The sequence below is a fragment of the Odocoileus virginianus genome, chromosome 22, assembly GCF_023699985.2.
Source record: "Odocoileus virginianus isolate 20LAN1187 ecotype Illinois chromosome 22, Ovbor_1.2, whole genome shotgun sequence".
Classification (NCBI taxonomy): Eukaryota; Metazoa; Chordata; class Mammalia; order Artiodactyla; family Cervidae; genus Odocoileus; species Odocoileus virginianus.
In genome coordinates, this window is record NC_069695.1 from 43,310,249 (window position 1) to 43,333,751 (window position 23,503).

At 38.5% G+C, this 23,503-nt stretch overlaps 1 protein-coding gene across 1 annotated transcript in view; it reads left to right on the forward strand.

The window, feature by feature from the left end:
• The first annotated feature begins 944 nt into the window (after nt 1-944).
• The window catches only part of LOC139030420 (uncharacterized), a 43,853-nt gene continuing 21,294 nt past the window's right edge, over nt 945-23,503 (forward strand). The window contains exon 1 of the mRNA XM_070453034.1: nt 945-995. Within this exon, the coding sequence (XP_070309135.1) occupies nt 945-995 (51 nt within the window). The remainder of the gene's footprint in view (nt 996-23,503) is intronic.

A 23,503-nucleotide genomic window follows, 5' to 3' on the forward strand; every position in this document is an offset into this window, starting at 1 on the left:
TGGTAAAGGTCAGTTTTCATTTCAATCTCAAAGAAAGGCAATGCCAAAGGATGCTCAAACTAACCTCACAGTTGCACTCATCTCATGCTAGCAAAATAACACTCAAAATTCTCCAAGCATGGTTTCAACAGAACATGAACTGTGAACTTCCAGATGTTCAAGCTGGATTTATAAAAGGCAGGGGAGCCAGAGAACAAATTGCCAATATCTGTTGGATAACTGAAAAAGCAAGAGAGTTCCAGAAAAACATCTGCTTCTGCTTTATTGGCTATGCACAGAGATCTAACCATGGTATGCAGGTTTAAGATGTTGGTAAAGGCTTTCTAGAGAAAAGTTGTGTGTGGAAGCTTAAAAAATAGTTTGCTAAGGGAAGAAGGGTAGCAGAAAATATGCCAGAGATGTAGGGTTGGGGAGACTGTTGTGACTCAAAATGCAGAGATATGAAGTGACCTGTTTAGTTAGGAAACAACACGCAGTGCTCAGGATTATAGCAGAAGTCAGGGAGTGGTCACAGGGCCTAGGGAGTTAATAGAGAAGATGATCTTGAAAGGAGGGAAAGGTTTCCTTTACTCTGATCTGCTTACAGTTTCTGACTGGGTCTGAAAATTAAACTGATAAGGACAGATTTACAAGAACAAAAGCATACAGATTTATGATATATGTTTTACATTAACACAAGAGTCTTCATAAGGAAATGAAGATCCAAAGAAATCATTAAACATGTGTGTTTTATGTTAGGTTTGGGGAACAGTGGAAAGTTGTAAAAAGATATGATAGGGCAAAGAGTATGAGCAAGTGTAATACACTCAGGGAAACTTAGCAAGCCTGTTTGTTTAGATTTTTCTCTGTGTCCCTTTGTCTTCAGAGATAAGTATCCACTACGGAAAAAGTAAAGAACATATAAGTTGAAATTTATGTTTTATCTGGGGACCTTACTGATGACTATGGCCTGGGAGAAAGCCTCCCAGATATCTCTGAGGAACTATTCCAAAGAGGTAAGTGAGGAGTCAGGACATACAGGAATTTTTGTTGAAAACAAAACTGACATTGGAAAAGACCTGATGCTGGGAAAGATGAGGGCAAGAGGAGAAGGAGGTGACAGAGAATGAGATGTTTGGATAGTATCACCAACTCAAGGGACAGGAGTTTGAGCAAACTCCAGGAGACAGGGAAAGACAGAGAAGCCTGCCCTGCTGCAGTCCATGGTGTCACAAAGAGCCTGACACAATTTAGCGCCTAATCAACAACAAGAACAACAACAAAATGCAGAAATCTCAACTTCATTTAGTTTTTTTCCTTGTGTGAGAAGATATAAGAGTCTGTGTTCACTGAAATTATTCCTTTGATGTACATCTTATCTATCTAGGGCCAGTGTGCTGTTTTTCTCCATCCTGAATCCCCCTCAGGGTGCCATTGGCTGGCTAATGGCCTAATGGCAAGCAATATTATTTACTGAAATGGCAGGCAACATTTTCTTGCCCATAGTGCCTCTCTTGGTAATAAATTCAACAAAGGTTTCAGAGGCATATTATGGTTAATTTGTCCCACTGCAACAGGAGGGCTGGATTCTGTTGATAACTCAATATGTTAAATTTTGAATTGGGCATTCTTAATAATCAAAAATTCTCTAAGTAACCTGTTTTACTAAGTCTATTATGAACCAGGAAATATTTTCCCTTGTTGCTTCTTTCAATATCTGGAGTTGCACTATTATGATTATTCTATCTACATAGAACATATGATTGACTGCCTCAAGTCAGTTAGCCATCATTTCTTTTGTTGGAGGCCTGGTTACACACAAGATGATGTAAGAGGCACCAATCTTATAAAATAGACAAGATATAAGTAACATACTTGGTATTCCTGGTGGTTCAGGCAATAAAGGGTCTGCTTGCAATGCAGGAGACCTGAGTTTCATCCCTGGGTCAGGAAGATCCTTTGGCGAAGGAAATGGCCACACACTCCATTATTCTTGCCTGAAGAATTCCATGGACAGAGGAGCCTGGTGGGTTACAGTCCATGGCGTCGTGAAGAATCAGACATGACTAAGCAAACTAACATTTCCACTTTGAAGTAATATACTTAATAACATTAATAAAGCCATAGTTTAGCAGAGAGAGGAGCAAGGCATATATAATTGAAAAAGAATGAGAGGCCAATTAAAAATGATTAGTAAAACTAATTGTAATCTGGTTGATTAAGCCATCAAGTACACAGGGGAGCCAGTTGGAGAAGCCAAATTCTGGAGTTAATCAGGTAGAAAAAGATAAATGTTTCATCTTTGTTTACAAAGTATACTTTATCAACTTTTTATAGTTCATAGTGTAAGAGGAAAAGTTTTCTGGAAGACAAGCATTAAAGCCAGCATATTTCAGAAAAAAAGTCATAAAATTATAAATCATATTTGCCAGTTCATTTAGTCCTATGTAATTTAACAAACAATATTTATTTATTCAACCAAAGTGATAATAAAAGAACTGTAAGGTAAATATTGATCATTTAGAAGGCAAAGAAACTCATACTCTGTTATCAAAAGCAAATCAACATTCTAAGAAAACTTTATTCTCTTAACAGAGAGAGAAAACCAAACTCTAGACCTGTATCAGCCCACCTTCAACAAAATTCATTTATCAAATTAAATTCAATCCAAATCCAGCCTGACCAGGCACACAATTCTTTTGTCAGGGCCCCCTTTCTACAAACTTTCTTCAACTTTTTGTATCTATACTAGTTTATCTCTTATTTTTCTTTCCCATTTAGAAATAGCTAATTTTAGGATAAAATCACTTTCTTTCCCCTCAACAAAATACACTTTTTTCCCTCATATGTTCTTTTGCTGAAACCATATGTTTTACTTTCTTTGAATAATGAAATGTCTTTCTTATTATCCCTGTAGCTTTAATTACATGTTGTAATTTTAGTCTTTAAAAATCTTAATGTCTAGTGAAACCTGAAAAGTGAATAATTGTGAACTATTTGCCACACCAGCATTTCCTAATTGTCAAATTGAGTATTCCATAACCTCTAGAAGCATGTTATCTTCACATAGCATAGTTTCTTTCCTCAGTGAGGAAAAAAAATATGTGTCCAAAACATTTTGTGGGGAGGGGACTTCCCAGGTGGCACTAGTGGTAAAGAATCTGCTTGCTAATGCAGAAGACCCAAGAGTCATGGGTTCAGTTCCTGGGTTGGGAAGGTCCCGGTGGAGTAAGGGAATGCAACCCGCTCCAGTATTCTGCCCGGGAAGTCACAGAGGAGCATGACATGTTACAGTCCACGGAGCTGCAAACAGTTGCACAAAACTGGGCAACTGAGTACACAAACCCAAGCATTTTTAGTTTCCCTCTCATAAGAAAACAAAAGTAGGTAAACTTAGACCTGCTTAGCAGAGTCTGTGTTCCAGTTTTTATCTTACTTGAAATGATCTGGGTATTCAATAAATTTTACAATTTAACTTAATTTAGAAAACTCTAAAGTTTCAGGTTACCAAAAATCTGGTGAAACTGTTTTAGATAGCCATAACCAAAATGTAATTACTCCTAAAGAGTTCACCTGAAAAATTCTTATCTCATTTACCTCTATTTTATAACTTCAGTTCAGTTCAATTCAGTCACTCAGTGGTGTCCAACTCTTTGCGACCCCATGAATCGCAACACTCCAGGCCTCCCTGTCCATCACCAACTCCCGGAGTTTACTCAAACTCATGCCCATCAAATTGGTGATGCCATCCAGCCATCTCACTTTATAACTTAGGGGAATATAATCATAACAATTTTTTTCCACTGATGAATTCTGCAACAGAAATAATTTAACGTATTGACCTTCAGTAAACCTAGGTATAATACAGATAACACAATACTGATGACTCCAAAGATACATCGCAACCATGTGTGCATGTCAAGTCGCCTCAGTGTGTCCGACTCTTTGTGACCCTATGGACTGTAGCCCACCAGCTCCTGTGTCCATGGGATTCTCCAGACAAGAATACTGGAGTGAGTGAGTCATCATTACTTCTCTAGGGGATCTTCCCAGCCCAGGGATCGAACCTGTGTCTCTTATGTCTCTGGTGTGGCAAGTAGGCTCTTTACCACTAGCCAACCTGGGAACTTGAGCTGAAATCTAAGCTAAGTTTAATACCAAATATAAATTTCCAGATCATGTAAACCTAATATTCATTCTGGTCAGTTTATAATTATTAATATTTTATCTGTAAGTGCTTATTTCTAAGTCAATTAAATAGAGCTGGTTAGGCTGAGTCTCAGGTATTGTGAGTGATATTTATATTTCAGATACGTGGAGATTTGCAAGACAAGACAAATGCTTTTAATTCCCCCAAATAAATGATTTGCTGACTAAATTAGATTAAAAGATTGATTTGCTCAACTACATTTTGTTTAATTTGCTCTTTTGTATCAATGAAAAGATTTTCAACTAAATTAAAAATCAACAATTCTAGATTCTAGAACTTTAGGATTCAATTTATCATGCCTTCAAAACTTACTTGGCTTCCCTGATAGCTCAGTTGGTAAATAATCAGCTTGCAAAACAGGAGACTCTGGTTCAGTTCCTGAGTTGGGAAGATCCACTGGAGAAGGGATAGGCTACCCACTCCAGTTTTCTTGCCTGGAGAATTCCATGAACTGTATAGTCCATTGGGACTCAAAGAGTAGGACATGACTTAGTGACTTTCACTTTCAACACTTAGCAAAAGCCATTCCATAGAGGCCCTCTTTCTGGAGGTGCATAAAAATATCTAGTTTGTTTTTATCACCCCTGAATATTAGCTCCCAGATTTTATTTCATATTTTGGGGCTTATTTGAAGCCATTGTTTTCCTTTGTTGCTCAGTTGTTAAGTCATGCCCTACTCTTTGTGACTGCATGGACTGCAGCATACCAGACTTCTCTGTAGTTTACATTCTCCCAGATTTTGCTTAAACTCATGTCCATTGAGTTGATGATGCCATCTAACGATCTCATCTTTTGTTGCCACCTTCTCCTCCTGCCCTAGGTTTTTCCTAGAATCAGGGTCTTTTCAGAGAATTGGCCTTTTACATCAAGTAGGCAAAGTAATGGAACTTCAGCTTCAGCATCTGTCCTTCCAATGAATATTCAGTGTTGATTTCATATTGGATCGATGGGCTTGATCACCTTGCTGTCCAAGGGATTCTCAAGAGACTTCTCCAGCACCACAATGTGAGAGCAGCAGTTCTTCAATGCTCAGTTTTCTTTATGACCCAACTCTCACATCCTTACATGACTACTGAAAACAACAACAACAACAACAACAACAACAACAACAACAACAACAACATAGCTTTGGCTAAACAGGCATTTGCCAGCCAAGTGATGTCTCTGCTTTTTAATACTCTGTCTAGGTTTGTCATATCTTTTCTTCCAAGGTGGTTGTTCAGTCGCTCAGTAGTGCCCAACTGTTGGCGACCCCATTGAATGCAGTACTCCAGGCTAAACTGTCCTTTGTTATCTCCCAGAATTTGAACAAATTCATGTCCAAACTTACATAAAAAATATATAACACTGAAAGATGAACCCCCAAGGTTGGTATGTGTACAATATGCTACTGGGGAAGAATGGAGAAATAGCTCCAGAAAGAATGAAGAGGTAGAGCAAAAACAAAAACAACGCTTAGTTGTGGATGTGACTGGTGATGAAAGAAAAGTCCAAAGCTGTACAGACCAATATTGCATAGGAACCTGAATTGTTAGGTTCATGAGTCAAGGTAAACTGAAGGTGGTCACACAGGAGATGGAAGGAGTGAACATTGACATTTTAGGAATCAGTGAACTAAAATGTACCAGAATGGGTGAATTTAATTCAGATGATCATTGTATCTACTACTGTGGGCAGGAATCACTTAGAAGAAGTAGAACAGCTCTCATAGTCAAAAAAAGAACACAAAATGCAGTGTTTGAGTGCAGTTTCAAAGATGACAGAATGATCTTGATTCCTTTCAAAGGCAAATGATTCAACATCACAGTAATCCAAGTCTATGTCCCAAACACTAATGCCAAAGAAGCTGAAGTTGAACTGTTCTATGATGACCTTAAGAGCTTCTAGAACTAACACCAAAAAGAGATGTCCTTTTCATCATAGGGGACTGGAATGAAAAAGTAGGAATCAAGAAACCTGGAGTAACAGGCAAATTTGGCCTTGGAGTACAAAATGAAGCTGGGCAAAGGCTAATGGAGTTATACCAAAAGAATGAACTGGTCATAGCAAACACCCACTTCCAACAACACAGAAGAAGATTGTACACATACACATCACCCGATGGAAAATACTTAAATCAAATTGAATATATTCTTTGAGGCCAAAGATAGAGAAGCACTATTCAATGAGTAAAAGCAAGACCAGGAGCTGGCTGTTACTCAAATCATGAGCACTTCATTGCTAAATTCAGACTTAAATTGAAGAAAGTAGGGAAAACAACTAGAGCATTCAGGTAAGACCTAAATCAAATCTCTTATGATTGTACAGGGGAAGTGAAAAATAGATTCAAGGGATTATATCTGATAAATAGAGTACTTGAAAAACTATAGACAGAGGTTCATAACATAGTACAGGAGGTGATGATCAAAACCATCCCCAAGAAAAAGAAATGCAAAAGCATGAAATGGTTGCCTGAATAAGCCTTACAAATGGCTGAGAAAAGAAGAAAAATGAAAGGCAAAGGAGAAAAGGAAAGGCATATCTCCCTGAATGCAGAGTTACAAAGAATAGCAAGGAGAAATAAGAAAGCCTTCCTCTGTGATTAATACAAATAAATAGAGGAAAACAATAGAAAGAGAAAGACTCGAGATTTCTTCAAGAAAATTAGAGATACCAAGGGAACATTTCATGCAAAGATGGGCACAATAAAGGACAGAAATTATATGGACTTAAAAGAAGCAGAAGATGCTAAGAAGAAGTGACAAGCATACACTGAAGACTTGTAAAAGAAAGCCCTTATGACCTGGATAAACAGGATGGTGTCTTCACTCACCTAGAGCCAGATATTCTATAGTGGGAAGTCAAGTAGGCCTTAGGAAGCACCACTCCAGTTCAGTTCAGTTCACTTAGACTAAAGCTAATGGAGGTGATGGAATTTCAATTGAGGTCTTCAAATTCCTAAAAGATAATGCCGTGAAAATGCTGTACTCAATATGCCATCAAATTTGGAAAACTCAGCAATGGCCATAAGACTGGAAAAGATCAGTTTTCATTCCAATCCCCAAAAAAGGCAATGGCAAAGGATGTTCAAATTACAGCACAATTGCACTCATCTCACATACTAGCAAAGTCAGTTCAATTCAATTTAGTTCAGTCACTCAGTCGTGTCCAACTCTTTGCGACCCCGTGAACCACAGCACGCCAGGCCTCCCTGTCCACCATCACCAACTCCCAGAATTCACCCAAACCCATGTCCATTGTGTCAGTGATGCCATCTAACCATCTCATCCTCTGTCAGCCCCTTCTCCTCCTGCCCTCAATCTTTCCCAACATCAGGGTCTTTTCAAATGAGTCAGCTCTTTGCATCAGGTGGCCAAAGTATTGGAGTTTCAGCTTCAACATCAGTCCTTCCAATGAACATCCAGGACTGATTTCCATCTGGACTGGTTGGATCTCCTGGCAGTCCAAGGGACTCTCAAGAGTCTTCTCCAACACCACAGTTCAAAAGCATCAATTCTTTGGTGCTCAGCTTTCTTTATAGTCCAGCTCTCACATCCATACATGACCACTGGAAAAACCATAGCTCTGACTAGATGAACCTTTGTTTGCAAAGTAATATCTCTGCTTTTTAATATTCTGTCTAGGTTGGTCATAATTTTTGTTCCAAAGAGCAAGGGTCTCTTAATTTCATGGCTTCAGTCACCATTTGTGGTGATTTTGTAGCTCAAAAATATAAAGGCTCTCACTGTTTCCATTGTTTCCCTATCTATTTGCCTTGAAGTGATGGGACCAGATACCATGATTTTAGTTTTTTGAATGTTGACTTTTAAGCCAACTTTTTCACTCTCCTCTTTCACTTTCATCAAGAGGCTCTTTAGTTCTTCTTCACCTTCTGCCATAGGCTGCTGTCATCTGCCAATCTGAGATTATTGACATTTCTCCCAGCAATCTGGATTCCAGCTTGTCCTTCATCCTGCCCAGCATTTCTCATGATGTACTCTGTGTATAAGTTAAATAAGTAGGGTGACAATACCCAGTCTTGACCTACTCCTTTCCCAATTTGGAACCAGCCTGTTGTTCCATGTGCAGTTCTAACTTCTGCTCCTTGACCTGAAAACAGATTTCTCAGGAGGCATGTAAGGTGGCCTGGTATTACTGTCTCTTGAAGAATTTTCTACAGTTTGTTGTGATTGACACTGTCAAAGACTTTGGTATAGTCAAAGTCTTTCTGCTTTATTAGCAGAAATAGATGATTTTCTGGAACTCTCTTGCTTTTTCTATGATCCAATACATGTTGGCAATTTGTTCTGTGGTTTCTCTGACTTTTCTAAATCCAGCTTGGACATCTAGAAGTTCACAGTTCACATGCTGTTGAAGCCTGGGTTGGAGAATGTTGAGCATTACTTTGCTAGCATGTGAGATGAGTGCAATTGTGCAGTAGTTTAAACATTCATTGGCATTGCCTTTCTTTGGGATTGGAATGAAAACTTACATTTTCCAGTACTGTGGCCACTGCTGAGTTTTCCAAATTTGCTGGCATATTGAGTGCAACACTTTCACAGCATCATCTTTTAGGATTTGAAATAGCTCAACTGGAATTCCATCACCTCCACTAGCTTTGTTTGTAGTCATGCTTCCTAAGGCCTTCTCAACTTCACATTCCAGGATGTCTGGCTCTAGGTTACTGATCACACCATCATGGTTTTCTGGGTCATGAATATCTTCTTTTGTATAGTTTTTCTGTATCTTCTTGCCACCTCTTAATATCTTCTGCTTCTGTTAAACCCATACCATTTCTGTCCTTTATTTTACCCATCTTTGCATGAAATGCTTCCTTCAGTTCAGTTCAGTTCTGTAGCTCAGTTGTGTCTGACCCTATGGACTGCAGCATGCCAGGTTTCCCTGTCCATCATGAGCTCCTGGAGCTTGCTCAAACTCATGGTCATCGAGTTGGTGATGCCATTCAACCATCTCATCCTCAGTTGTCCTCTTGTCCTCCTGCCTTCAATCTTTCCCAGCATCAGGGTCTTTAACAATGATTCAGTTATTTGCATTAGGTGGCCAAGTATTGGAGTTTCAGCTTCAGCATTAGTCCTTGGTATATATACTTTTCTTGATGAGATCTCTAGTCTTTATTCTATTGTTTTTTTACTATTTCTTTGCACTGATCACTGAGGAAGGCTTTCTGATCTCTCTTTGCTCTTCTTTGGAACTTTGTATTCAGATGGGTATATTTCTCCTTTTCTCCTTGCCTTTAGCTTCTCTTTTATTTATAAGCTATTTGTAAGGCTTCCTCAGACAACCATTTTGGCTTTTTACATTTCTTTTTCTTGGGGATGGTTGATCACTGCCTCTTGTACAATGTTTTGAATGTCCATCCATAGTTCTTCAGGCTCTCTAACAGATCTAATCTCTTGGATCTATTTGTCACTTCAACTGTACAGTCATAAGGAATTTGATTTAGGTCACAACTGAATGGTCTAGTAGTTTTTCCTACTTTCTTTAGGTCTGAATTTGGCAACACGCCTTGCTTATTTAACTTATATGCAGAGTATATCATGTGAAATGACAGACTGCATGAAGCACAGGCTGGAATCAAGGTTGCACAGAGAAATATCAATAGCCTCAGATACTCAGATGACACTGTTATGGCCTGAAGCTAAGAAAAACTAAAGAGCCTCTTGATTATAGTGTAAAAGGAGAGTGAAAAAATTGGCTCAAAGCTCAACATTCAAAAACCTAAGACCATGACATCCAGTTCCATCACTTCATGGCAAATAGATGGGGAAACAATGGAAACAGCAACAGACTTTATTATCTTGGGCTCCAGAATCACTACAGATGGTGACTACAGCCATGAAATTAAGACACTTGCTCCTTGGAAGTAAAGTTATGACCAACCTAGACAGTATATTAAAAGCAAACATTACTTTATCAACAAAGGTGCATATAGTCAAAGTTATGGCTTTTTCAGTTGTCATGTATGGATGTGAGAGTTGGACTATAAAGACAATTGAACACCAAAGAATTGATGCTTTTGAACTGTGGTGTTGGAGAAGACTCTTGAGAATCCTCTGGACTGCAAGGAGATCAATCCAGTCAACCTTAAAGGAAATAAACTAAATATTCATTGGGAAGACTGATTCTGAAGTTGAAGCTCCAGTACTTTGGCCACCTGCTGCAAAGAACTGACTCATTTGAAAAGACCCTGATGCTGGGAAAGATTGAAGGCGGGAGGAGAAGTGGATGACCTAGGATGAGATGGTTGGAGTGGTATCACTGACTCAATGGAAATGTGTTTAGCAAGCTCCAGGAGATGGTGAAGGACACAGAAGCCTAGGGTGCTGCAGCCCATGGGGGTCACAAAGAGCCAGACATGACTGAACTGAACTGAATTGATGTCTTTTTTGGAGAAATGTCTGTTTAGGCCTTTTGACCACTTTTTGATTGGGTTGTTTGTTTTTGTTTTTCTGGTATTTTGTTGTATAAGCTGACTGTATATTCTGGGAATGAACCCTTTGTCGGTTGTTTCATTTGTTATTATTTTCTCCCAGAAAATTTTTCAGAGTTTTGTCTTTTCACATTGTTTATAGTTTCCTTTGCTGTGTAAAAGCTATTAAGTTTAATTAGGTTCCACTTGTTCATTTTTGGTTTTATTTCCATTATTCTAGCAAGTGGATCATAGAGGATTTTTCTAAGATTTATATGTTCTCTTCTATGTTCTGACTATGTTTTCTTCTATATTTCATAGTTTCTGGTCTTACTTTTAGGTCTTTAATTCACTTTGAGTTTATTTTTGTGTATGGTATTAGGAAGTGTTCTGACTTTATTCTTTTACACGTAGTTGTGCAGTTCTCCCAGCACCACTTATTAAAGAGATTATCTCTGCCCCCATTGTATATGCTTGCCTCCTTTTTGAAAGATAGGGTGCCCACTGGTGTGTGCATTTATCTCTGGGCTTTCTGTCTTGCTCCATTGGTCTATATTTCTGTTTTTGTGCAAGTACTATATTGTCTGGAAGATTGTAGTTTTGCGGTATGGTATTTAATCAGATAAGTTGATTCTTCCAGCTGCAATCTTCTTTCCCAAGATTGCTTTGTCTATTTGGGGTCTTTTGTGTTTCCATACAAATTGTGGGTTTTTTTTTCTTCTTCCTAGTTCTGTGAAAAAAAAAAAAAATGCAGTGGTAATTTGATAGACATTGCATTGAATCTGTAGATTGCCTTTGGCAATATAGTCATTTTCACAATATTGATTCCTCCAACCCAGGAACATGGAATATCTCTCCATCTGTTTATGTCATCTTTGATTTGTTTCATCAGTGTCTTATAGTTTTCTGCATACAGCACTTTTGTCTCTTAGTTAGGTTTATTCCTAGGGCTTTTTTTTTTTTTTAATTGAAGAATATTTGCTTTACAGAGTTTTGTTGTTTTCTGTCAAACCTCAGCATGAGTCAGTCATGGGTATACATTTATCCCTTCCCTCTTGAACCTGCCTCCCAGATCCCTCCCCATCGCAACCCTCTAGGTTGATCCAGACCCCTATTTGAGTTTCCTGGCTTTCTATTTTACATATGGTAACATAAGTTTCCATGTTACTCTCTCCATACATCTCACCTCTTCCTCCTCTCTCCCCATGTCCGTATGTCTATACCCTATGTCTGCTTCTCCATTGCTGCCCTGCAAATAAATTCTTTGGTATCATTTTTCCATATTCCATATATTTACATTAGTATTCCATGTTTATCTTTCTGTTTCTGACTTACTTCACTCTGTATGAAAGGCTCTAGGTTCATCTTAGGTTCATATTCTGGTTTTTTTTTTCCCCCTTAATTTGCATTTCTGATGTTTCATTGTTAGTATATAGGAATGCAAGTGATTTCTGTGTCTTGATTTTGTATCCTTCAACTTTACTAAATTCACTGATTAGCTCTAGTAATTTTCTGATAATACCTTTAGGGTTTTTGATGTATAGTATCATGTCGTCTGTAACAGTGAGAGTTTTATTGCATCTTTTCCAGCCTGGATTCCTTTAATTCTTCTTCTTTTTTTTTTTTCTCTGCCTAGCTAAAACTTCCAAAACTATGTTGAATAGTGGTGAGACTGGGCACCATTTTCTTATTCCTGATCTTAGAGGGAATCCTTTCAAATTCTCACAATTGAGAATAATGTTTGCTGTGGATTTGTCGTACATGGCCATTATTATGTTAAGGCAGGTTCCTTCTATGACCACTTTGTGAAGAGTTTTATCATAAATGGGTATTGAATTTTGTCAAAAGTTTTTTCTGCATCTATTGAGATGATCATATGGTTTTTATCTTTTAATTTGTTAATATGATGTATCAAATTGATTGATTTATGTATGGTGAAGAAATCTTGCATTCCTTGGATACACCTGACTTGATCATGGTGTATGATCTTTTCAATGTGCTGTTGAAACCAATTTGCTGGAATTTTTTTAAGGACTTCACGTCTATGTTCATTAGTTATATTGACCTGAAATTTTCTTTTTTTGTGTTGCCTTTGTCTGGTTTTGGTGTCAGGGTGGTGGTGGCTCCCTAGAATGAGTGTGGAAGTGTTCCTTCCTCTGCCACATTTCTGGTAGATGTTTCAGAAGGACAGACATTAGCTCTTCCCCAAATATTTGACAGAATTCACTTGTAAAGCCATCTTGCCCTGGGCTTTTGTTTGGGAGAAGTTGTTTTTTTTTTAATCACATTTTTAATTTCATTGTTTGTAATTGATATGTTCATAATTTCTATTTCTTTCTGATTTCTTCTTGAAAGTTTGAACTTTTCTAAAAATGTGTTCACTTCCTCTAGGTTGTCTTTTTTATTAACAGATAGCTGCTTGTAATAGTCTCTTATGATCCTTTGTATTTCTGTGTTGTCTGTTGTAACCTCTCCTTTCTCATTCCTAATTTGTTGATTTATTTTTATCCTTTTTGTTTTTTTCTTTATGAGTTTGGCTATTGGTTTGTCATTTTGTTCATCTTCTCCAATAACCTGTTTTCAGTTTTATTAACCTTTTTATTGTTTCTTTCATTTCTTTTGCATTTATTTCTGCTCTGAACTTTATAACTTCTTTCCTTCTATTAACTTTGGTGTTTTTTGTTCTTCTATTTCCAGCTCTTTTAGGTGTACATTTAGGTTGTCTATTTGATTACTGATTCTTGAGGTGGAATTGTAATGCTTTAAACTTCCCTCATAGAACTGCTTCTCATAGGTTTTGGTTGTCATGTTTTTGTTGTCATTTGTCTCTAGGAAATTTTTGATTTCCCTTCTTATTTCTTCAGTAATCTTTTCATTACTTAGAAATGTATTGTTTAATCTTTATGTCATCATATATTTTACATTTTTTTCCTATATTGATATTTAGTCTTATAGTGGTTTGGTCAGAAAAGGTGCTTGATATGATTTTAATTTTTTTTAACTTTACTGAGGCTTGATTTGTGACACAAGACACAGTCTATCCTGGAGAATGTTCCATGTGCACTTTAGAAGAAAGTGTATTCTTCTGCATATGGGTGGAAAGGCCTGAAGATATCAATCATGTCCATCTGATCTAATATGTCATTTAAGGTTTGTGTTTCCTTATTACTTTTCTGTTTTGATAATCTGTCCATTGGTGTAAATGTGGTGCTAAAGCCCCCTGTCATTATTGTGTTAGTGTCAATTTCCCCTTTTATGTTTGTTAGCACTTGCCTTTTGTATTGAGGTGTTCTTATGTCTGGTGCATAAATAGTTACAATTATTATGTCTTCTTCTTGGACTAAACCCTTGATCATTATGTACTGTCCTTCTTATCTATTGTAATATTCCTTATTTTAAAGTCTATTTTGTCTGAAATGAGAATGGCCTTTCTGGCTTGCCTTTGATTTCCATTTGCATGGAATATCTTTTCCCATCCTTTTACTTTCAGTCTGTATGTGTCTCTTGTAGTGGGTAGGTCTGAAGTGGGTCTCTTGTAGACAGGATGTATACGGGGTCTTGTTTTTTATCCATTTAGACAGTCTGTATCGTTTGGTTGGAGCATTTGATCCATTTACATTTAAAGTAATTATTCATATGTATGTTTTTATTGCCATTTTCTTAATTGTTTGGGGCTTGTTTTGAGATTTTTTTTCTTCTCTTGTGTTTTCTGCCTATTGAAGTCCCTTTTACATTTGTTGTAGTCCTGCTTTGGTGGTGCTAGTGAAGTGAAGTCACTCAGTCGTGTCCGACTCTTTGCAACCCCATGGACTGTAGCCCACTAGGCTTCTCCGTCCATGGGATTTTTCAGGCAAGAATAATGGAGTGGGTTGCCGTTTCCTTCTCCAGGGTATCTTCACAACCCAGGGATTGAACCCAGGTCTCCCACTTTGCAGGCAGACGCTTTAACACTCTGAGCAACCAAGGTGGTGCTAAATTCTCTTAAATTTTGCTTGTCTGTAAAACATTTGATTTCTCCATCAGTTTTGATGAGATCCTTCCCAGGTAAAGTAATCTTAATTGTAGATTTTTTTTTTTTTTACTTTAGCACTTTAAATATATCCTGCTCTTCCCTTCTGGCCTGTAGAGTTACTGCTGAAAGATGAGCTGTCAATCATATGAGCCTTCCCTTGTATGTTATTTGCTGCTTTTACTAGTATTTGTGTTTATTCTGCATTAGCTTGGCTAGTGTGTGTCATGATGTGTTTCTCCTTGGGTTTATCCTGTATGAGACTCTCTGTGCTTCTTGGACCTGATTGGCTATTTCCTTTCTCATGTTTGGGAAGTTTTCAACTATAATATTTTCAGAAATTTTCTCAGTCTCTTTTTTTTCTCTTCTTCCTCTGGGACCCCTATAATTTGAATGCTGGTGTGTTTAATATTTTCCCAGAGATCTCTGAGACTATCCTCAATTCTGTTCATTATTTAAATTTTATTCTGCTCTTCAGCAGTTATTTCCACCATTCTACCTTCCAGCTCACTTATATGTTCTTCTGCCTCAGTTATTCTACTATTGGTTTTTCACAGAGTATTTTTAATTTCAGCAATTGTGTTATTCATCTCTGTTTATTCTTTATTTCTTCTAGATCCTTTTTAGTTGTGACAATTGATTCTTGCATTTTCTCCATTATATTTTCAAGGCTTTGGAACATCTTTATTATCATTATTTTGAATACTTTCTCGGGTAGTTTGCCTATTGTCTCTTCATTTATTTGCTCTTATGAATCTACCTTGTTCCTTTATTTGTGCTATATTTCTCTGTCTTTTCATTTTCTTCCCCTACTTACTCCATTGGAGGTCTCCTTTGAACAGACTCATGGTTGTATTCTTTCTTCCAGTTGGTTTCTGATCTCAGTGGGTAAGGTCAGCCCAGTGGTTTGTGTTGACTTTGTGTTGTGGGTGTCTTATGCCTGTGTTCTAGTGGTAGGTGGTGAGTTTTATTTTTTTGTTTTTGTTTCCCTCTAATGGGCAGGTCTGTGTAAGGTGGTATATTTTTTTAGGTGTTTGTGGGAATTCTGTTTGTTGATGATTGATTTTGTGTTTTTTTGATGTTTGCAACTGGGTGATACTGAGCTTTGCATACAGGTGTAGACCTTCATGGAAGTTCTCACTAATTAATACTACCTGTGAGTATTAATTAATAGGAGTTCTCTGGCAGTCTGTGATCCTGGACTCACTGCTAGTATTTCAACGTCTCAGGCCCAATCCCTAGTCAGGGGACCAAGACTCAGCAAGCTGTTTTTTTATGGGATTAAAGAGTTCCCTGGTGGCTAAGATGGTAAAGTGTCTGCCTGCATTGCCAGAGACCTGGGTTCAACCCCTGGGTCAGGAAGATCCCCTGGAGAAGGAAATGGTAACCCACTCCAGTACTCTTGTCTGGAAAATCCCATGGATGGAGGAACCTGGTAGGCTACCATCCATGGGGTCGCAAAGAGTTGGACACGACTGAGCGACTTTACTTACTTAAAGGGGATTAAAACAAACACACCAAGACAAAAAGCAAAATATAAAAATAAATAAAAGAAGAACCCAGATAAATGGTAAATACAAGATTAGACAGATAATTACAAAAGCAATGGGACATATACACATACACACACATAAATAAAACCAAAATAGTCCAAAGAAAAGAAAGTACAAGTGATTAAATTGATGAGCAATGGAAGCAAAAAATGATATTAACCAATTAAAAACAGCTAACTAAAACTTAAACTGGAAAACTAAGCCAAAGCAGAGTGCCTACTAGGAAATAAAACAAAGAAAACATAGCACATGACCAAAGATGGTGAAAACAAAAGAATGAATGAAAGAAAAGAAAAAGAAGTAGAAAAAGAGGGAAAGAAAGAAGAAAAAGGAAGGGAAGGATGAACAGAAAAAAAATAGAAAAGCAAAGTTAAATAGAAGTATGTAAAAAAAGATTTATATGTGTTAAGAAATAACTGCAGCAGAAAAAGAACAGCAAGAACAATCAAATAGAATAACAAAAATTTTAAAAATTTTAATTATTTTTAAAAAAGGAAAATTCCACAGTGTGATTAAAAAAAAAGAAAAAAAAATACTGCCCTCAAGGTCGTAGTTCTTCTTAGTTGTGCAGTCCCTCCCCCTACCCCCACCCTACTCTGGGGGGAGGTGAGACTAGTATTCTCTGATGGTTTCCTGGCTGGAGGGACTTGTGCCTGTGTTCTTGTCAATGGAGCTGAATCTTGTCTCTCTGAAGGGCAGCTCTGTGTCCAGTAGTAGATTTGGGGGTGACTATGGGTTTGGTATGGCTTTAGGAAGCCTATCTGCCAGTGTGTAGCACTGTGTTTCTGTTTTGTTGAAGGATTGGCATGGTGTATCTGGGCACTGGTACTTGCTAGCTTTTCAGTGGGCTTGGTCTTGGTGTTGAGATGGAGGCCTTTGGAAGGGCTCTCATTTATTAATGTGCCTGGGGTCAGCAATTCTCTGGTGGCTCAAGGTCTTGGGCTTGGGTATCTCGCCTCAGGGTTTCAGGCTCAAATGTTTATTGAAGCTCCAAGACCTCACAAGTCACCCAGTGCAAAAGACAAGTTCCCAATACTTTGGGTGAAGGCAGCACTCAGCAGTCCAGAACACCCAGTGAAGCTAACACCAAAGTCCCCTAATATTTCTAGGGAGGTCTGGACCTGTTTTAGGCAGTCTTGGGTCAGTCCAGTCTCAGATCGGCCTTATGCCAGCTTATAGTTGTTCCTAACATTCATAGTTGCCCCTAGAGTCCACAGTCTGTTCCACCTTTGGATACAAGAGGGTCTGTGTCTGAGGCTCATTAAGGCTCATTTGCTCTCTTGGGTTGGGGAGAGGGGAGGATATGGCAGCCACATATGGGTTGTACTGGGGAGTGCCTGTAGCAATAGTGACCTGTTGGATGTTACAGTCTGGAGTATGTGGGTTCTCTCAGAGGAAAAGGCCCCAGTTCATGGGTCCCAAGAAAGAGTTCAGCTGTTCAAGCTCCAGCAAGGGGATGGCAGTAACCTGTGCCTGCTCACAGCCTGGTGGTAGCTGCAACCTCTGGGATCAGGACCACATTGGTGGTGCTTTGTCCACTGCCTCTGGCACCTCTCCTGGCTTTGGCAGCAGTGAAGTGAAGTGTTAGTCCCTCAATCGTGTCTGACTGTTTGTGACCCCAATGACTGGGTCTCACCATGTTCTTCTGTCCATGGGGTTCTCCAGACAAGAACACTGGAGTGAATTGCCATTTCCTTCTCCAGGAGATTTTCCCAAACCAGGAATTGAAGGGAGGTCTCCTGCATTGAAGGCAGACCCTTTACCATCTGAGACACCAGGGATGTAGTGTTTCTGCAGCCCTGTGGAAGAGGCCTCTAAACACATCCTCACAACTGCCAGTCCCCTACCTCTCCCTAGGATCTTTGCTGGACCCTCTGCCCCCAGCTCCCTCCCTCTACTGCAGGCTGGCTCTTGATAGCCACTTCTCTCAATGCCATGCACCCACACTCTGCTGGGGCCGATGCCTGTGTGCTGCTTTTCCTGGCTTCCTGCCCCCTCTTTCTGGGCCAGCCTTTCACTTCTAGCTGCTTCTCTCAGCTCCTAGTCCCAGCCTCTGCTTGATGGAGGCTTGTGTGCTGCTTTCTTCAGCTTCTTGTCCTCTCCTTCTGGAGACCAGGCTAAGGCTTGCAAGCTACTAATAGACTGAGAAGTGCTGTTCCAGAGCTCTGTTCCCATTTTCTCTGTACATTGCCTTCTGAGCCCCCACTGTTGTAATGTAGTCTGAAGCTCCACAACGACCTTTTGGTCTCGCCTGTTAGAGGGTTTCCTAGTGCCCAGAAACTTTTCCTCCTTCACTACTCCCTCCCTCTGTTGGGGCATAAACTTGCTTTCTGAAGTCTGCTGTATTTCTTATTCTTTTTTTAATGTCCTTATCTTTTTCCTACATCATTCGAGGGAGATTAGCTTACCTTTTTGGAGTCCTGAGTTTTCTGATGTCATATAGAAGTAGCTCTCTTGGAATTGTTCTGTATTTTGATGAGTCTTTGATATATTTGTGGGCAGGCAAGCAATCTCCCTGTCTTATTCCTCTGCCAACTTCTCCCACAAATCGATCTTAGTGTTTTGAATGTTGAGTTTTAAGCCAACTTCTTCACCCTCCTCTTTCACCTTCATCAAGAGGCTCTTTAGTTCCTCTTCACTTTCTGCCATTAGAGTGATATAATCTTCATAACTGAAGTTGTTGATATTTCTCCTAGAAACCTTGATTCTAGCTCACAAGTCATCTGTCCAGCATTTCACATGATGTACTCTACATATTAGTTAAACAAGCAGGATGATAATATAAAGCCTTGATGTACTCCTTTCCCCATTGTGAATGAGTCCACTGTTTCATGTCCGATTCTAACTGTTGCTTCTTGACCTGCATACAGGTTTCTCAGGAGGCAGGTAAAGTGGTCTTGTGTTCCCACCTCTTAAAGAATTTTCCAGTTTGCTGTGATCCACTCAAAGGCTTTATCATGGTCAATGAGGCAAAACTAGATATTTTTCTGGAATTCCCTTGCTTTTTCTATGATCCAATAGATGTTGGCAATTTGATCTCTGGTTCCTCTGCCTTTTCTAAATCCAGCTTGTACATCTGGAAGTTCTCAGTTGAACTACTGAAGCCTATCTTGAAGGATTTTGAGCATTGCCTTGCTGGCATTTGACATGAGTGCGATTGTGAGGTAGTTTGAACATTCTTTGGCATTTCCCTTCTTTGGGATTGAAATGAAAACTGACTTTTTCCAGTCCTTTGGCCACTGTTGAGTTTTGCAAATTTGTTGACATATTGAGTACAGCACTTTCATAGTGTCATCTTTTAGGATCACCTCCACTTACTTTGTTCATAGTAATGCTTCTTAAGGCCCACTTGACTTCACACTCCAAGATCTATGACTCTAGGTGAGTGATCATACCATTATGGTTATCTGAGTCATTAAGACATATTTGTATAGCTCTTCTGTGTATTCTTGCCACCTCTTCTTAATCTCTTCTGCTTCTGATAGATCCTTGCATTTTCTGTCCTTTATTTTGCCCACCTTTGCATGAAATATTCCACTGGTATGTCTAATTTTCTAGAAGAAATCTCTAATCTTTCCCATTCTATTGTTTTCCTCTATTTCTTTGCATCATTCACTTAAGAAGGCCTTCTTATCTCTTCTTGCTATTTTCTGGAACTCTGTATTCAGTTGGGTGTATCTTTCCTTTTTTTCTTTTTTTTTGCTTCTCTTCTTTTCTTGGCTATTTTTAAGTCCTCTTCAGACAACCACCTTGCATTTCTTTTTCTTTGGAATAATTTTGGTCACCACCTCTTGCATGTTACAAATCTCTGTCCATAGTTCTTCAGGTCTCTGTCTACCAGATCTAATCCCATGTATGTATTTATCACCTCCACTATATCATAAGGGATTTGGTTTGTATCATACCTGAATGGTCTGTTGGTTTTTCCTACTTTCTTCAATTTAATTGTGAATTTTTCAGTAGGGCTCTCATAGTCTGAGCCACAGTCAGCTTCAGGTCTTGTTTTTTCTGACTGTATAGAGCTTCTCCATCTTTGGCTGCAAAGAATATAATCAGTCAGATTTGGGTTTTGACCAGCTGGTGATGTCCATGTGTAGAGTCATCTCTTGTGTTATTGGAAATGGATTACCATACCATGACCAACGCATTCTCTTGGCAGAACTGTGTTAGCCTTTGTCCTGCTTCATTTTATATGCAAGGCCAATCTTGTCTTTTACTCTAGGTATCTCTTGACTTCCTACTTTTGCATTCCAATCCTGTATAATGAAAAGGACACCTTTGTGTGTGTGTGTGTGTGTGTGTGTGTGTGTGTGTGTGTTAGTTCTAGAAGTTCTTGTAGGTCTTCATAGACCTGTACAGCTCCAGCTTTTTTGGTATCAGTGTTTGGGGCATAGACCTGGATTACTGTGTTGTTGAGTGTTTTGCCTTGGAAATGAACTGAGATCACTCTGATCATTCTTTTAATATGTTAAATTAACATTTCCTGAGGGGCATATTTATATACTCTGTCTTATAATACCAGGCACAGAAGCATTCCCCAGTGAGCTATGTCTATTTCACAGTATAATTAGGCAACAATGATATAGCCATCTTATGAAAAGTCCCTTTAAATATACCAATGCTTATAGACTTTCATCTCAATTCTATCAACCTTTATACCTTTAAATTTACTTTCCTTTACAACCTCCTCATCATGGCTTCATGTTAAGAAGTCCCAGAATATTTCCTTTTTATTCCCCAGCCATTTTATCTATTTTTTGTATAAATGCTTTAGGGTCCTCAGTAAGGGTTTGAGCCAAGGAACCCAGGCCTTTTGCTAAACCCTTCAACTTGCTTAATTGGCCTAACTGTTGCCCCAAACCACTTCTGGTTAGGTACTTTAGTATAATTTTCTTCCAGCTTAACATATGCAGATTATATATATATATATACATATATATGTATATGTATATATATATAGTATGTGTGTGTGTATATATATGTCTTTTATGCAATTGACCATATATATATATACTGTCAAATTATATATATATATATATATATATATATATATACAGAAACACATATAATGGGGTAAATAGAACAGACTTGTTTGGGGTCCTTTAATGTTATGGACTGATAAGTGATCCCTTTAGCCCATCCAACCTTATGTAGTGTTGCATCAGAACCTTTTGTTTTAATCCCATTAATATCAGTTTTATTTATTCCATTTCTTAATAATTATCTAAAGATTTCTATCCAGTTGACATGCGTCTCTAAAATTTTCACCTTTTGGGGAAGACGTTTCTTGATTTTTCCCTCAGCTTTTTTTAATCAATCTAATTAACAATCTGATGTTTTATTATGAGGTGTAAGACCCATTGAGGGAAACCATGACCACAAATAAGGCTTCTCAATCCATTTTTTGTTTGCTTGTTTTAAACTAAGAGAGTTCTTATATATATAAACCATTATATATATGTCATTATATATATCCACACTCTATTAATATTTTGTTTTTTTAATAAGTACCAATAAAACAGTTTTTAATAATGTGTGTGTGTGTTCAGTCTCTCAGTCATATCTGACTCTTTGTGACTCCATGAACTGTAAGCATGCCAGGCTACTCTCTCCATGGGATTTTTCAGGCAAGATTGCGAGAGTGGGTTCCCATTTCTTCCTCCAGGGGAATCTTCCTGACCCAAGGATTGAACCTGCATCTCTGCATCTCCTGCATTGGCAGGCATATTCTTTACAAATGACCTACCAGGGAAGATATTAACAATGAGAGCTCTCTAAAAATTTACCAGTTTAGAAGTTTATATAATTTAAAGGATCTGTCTGGCTATTGATGAGTAGTATTTTAATAGTGAGTCAAACCAAGAAGACACAAGTGATGTTTCCACAGGAGAGTACCAAGAATGTAGCCTTCACAAGATCTATCAATATAAAGTTTTTCCCCAAAACTGTCTTCTTTGTCTTTCAACTAAGAATAAACCACTGAGTTGTTCCAGGAAGGGGCCCAAGAGTGGACTTTTATCTAACACTCAGAAATAAATTGTCCCAGGAGATATGTATGCTGGTGCAGCTAGAGACTTTATTGGTACTGCTAAAAATCTTAGTTCCTTGCATATTGATGCCAAATGGAAATACACAGACAGAGTTTGGAGGAAATATAAAATAGTAGCTTTATTCTCCTGGCAAAAAAGAAACACAGTAACTAAAACCTTAAGAACTGTACCCCACTTCTTGGGGAAATACAGAGTGTTTTATAGGTGAAACGCATAGCTCAGGGTAAGTGATGAGGATCAAAGTGGTGAAGGATTTGCATTTTTCTTGTGCTTGCATCATTATAAAAGTCACTGCTGGCATCAGGCAGGCGTGGGTCCAACAGCTCAGTAATTGGGTCCACTCATTGAGTTATTGGTCTTTGAGCTTCTTTCTGAAATGTAAACAGCTATATGGGGTGATATGCTATAAGAGAGTGCAGGGAGAGTAAGCACCTGGTTCAGGAGGTAATTTACATAGGAGTACAGGGTGACAGGTAAGCTTTGTGAAGGATAGACATTACAGATGAGTAATAGTTAAAGTAAAACTAGGATTGCTTAGCTCTTTCAGGCCAGTTTATGTTTCTTCTCTAGCCTGTTCATTGTTCCTTTTATTTTCCTAGTTAAAAAACAACAACAAAAAAAAAAACCCTCATTTTTAATTTTATTGCAGCATTGGGAAGGGGCACCCAGGCAGAAAGCAGCAGGGTAAGTGAATCCAGGAACTGCTTTGCTAAGTGGTTTGCAGTCTCAAGTTTTATCATAATGGGATTAGTTTCCAGATTGTCTCTGGCCAATCATTCTGACTCAGGATCCTTCCTGATGGTGCACACATCACTCAGTCAAGATGGATTCCAGCAAGAAGGATTCTGGAAGGTTACTAGGACATATAGACTGACATTTCACCTCTCATTTTGCATGCATGTGTGCTCAGTCATTTCTGACTCTTTGCAACCTCATAGACTAGCCCACCAGGCTTCTCTGTCCATGGAATTTTCCAGGTAAGAATACTGGAGTGGGTTGCCATTTCCTACTCCAAGGGATCTCCCCAACCCAGGTGTCCTGCATTGGCAGACAGATTCTTTACCACTAAGCCACCTGGAAAAACTCTCTCTCATTTTGACCTTTCTCAAATTCTTCTAGTTTGTGGTAGTTTTTTAGTTGTATATTCCTTACCAGGACTCCAGTTATAAGATAAATCATTCAAGTGGTTACTATCTTACCTGGCTGGAGAGGGAAGTTTTGGTCAGTGGTTCCCCTAACAGAATATATTTCAATTGAGCAAAATCTTTCCAGTGTCTTTCAACTGAGGATAAC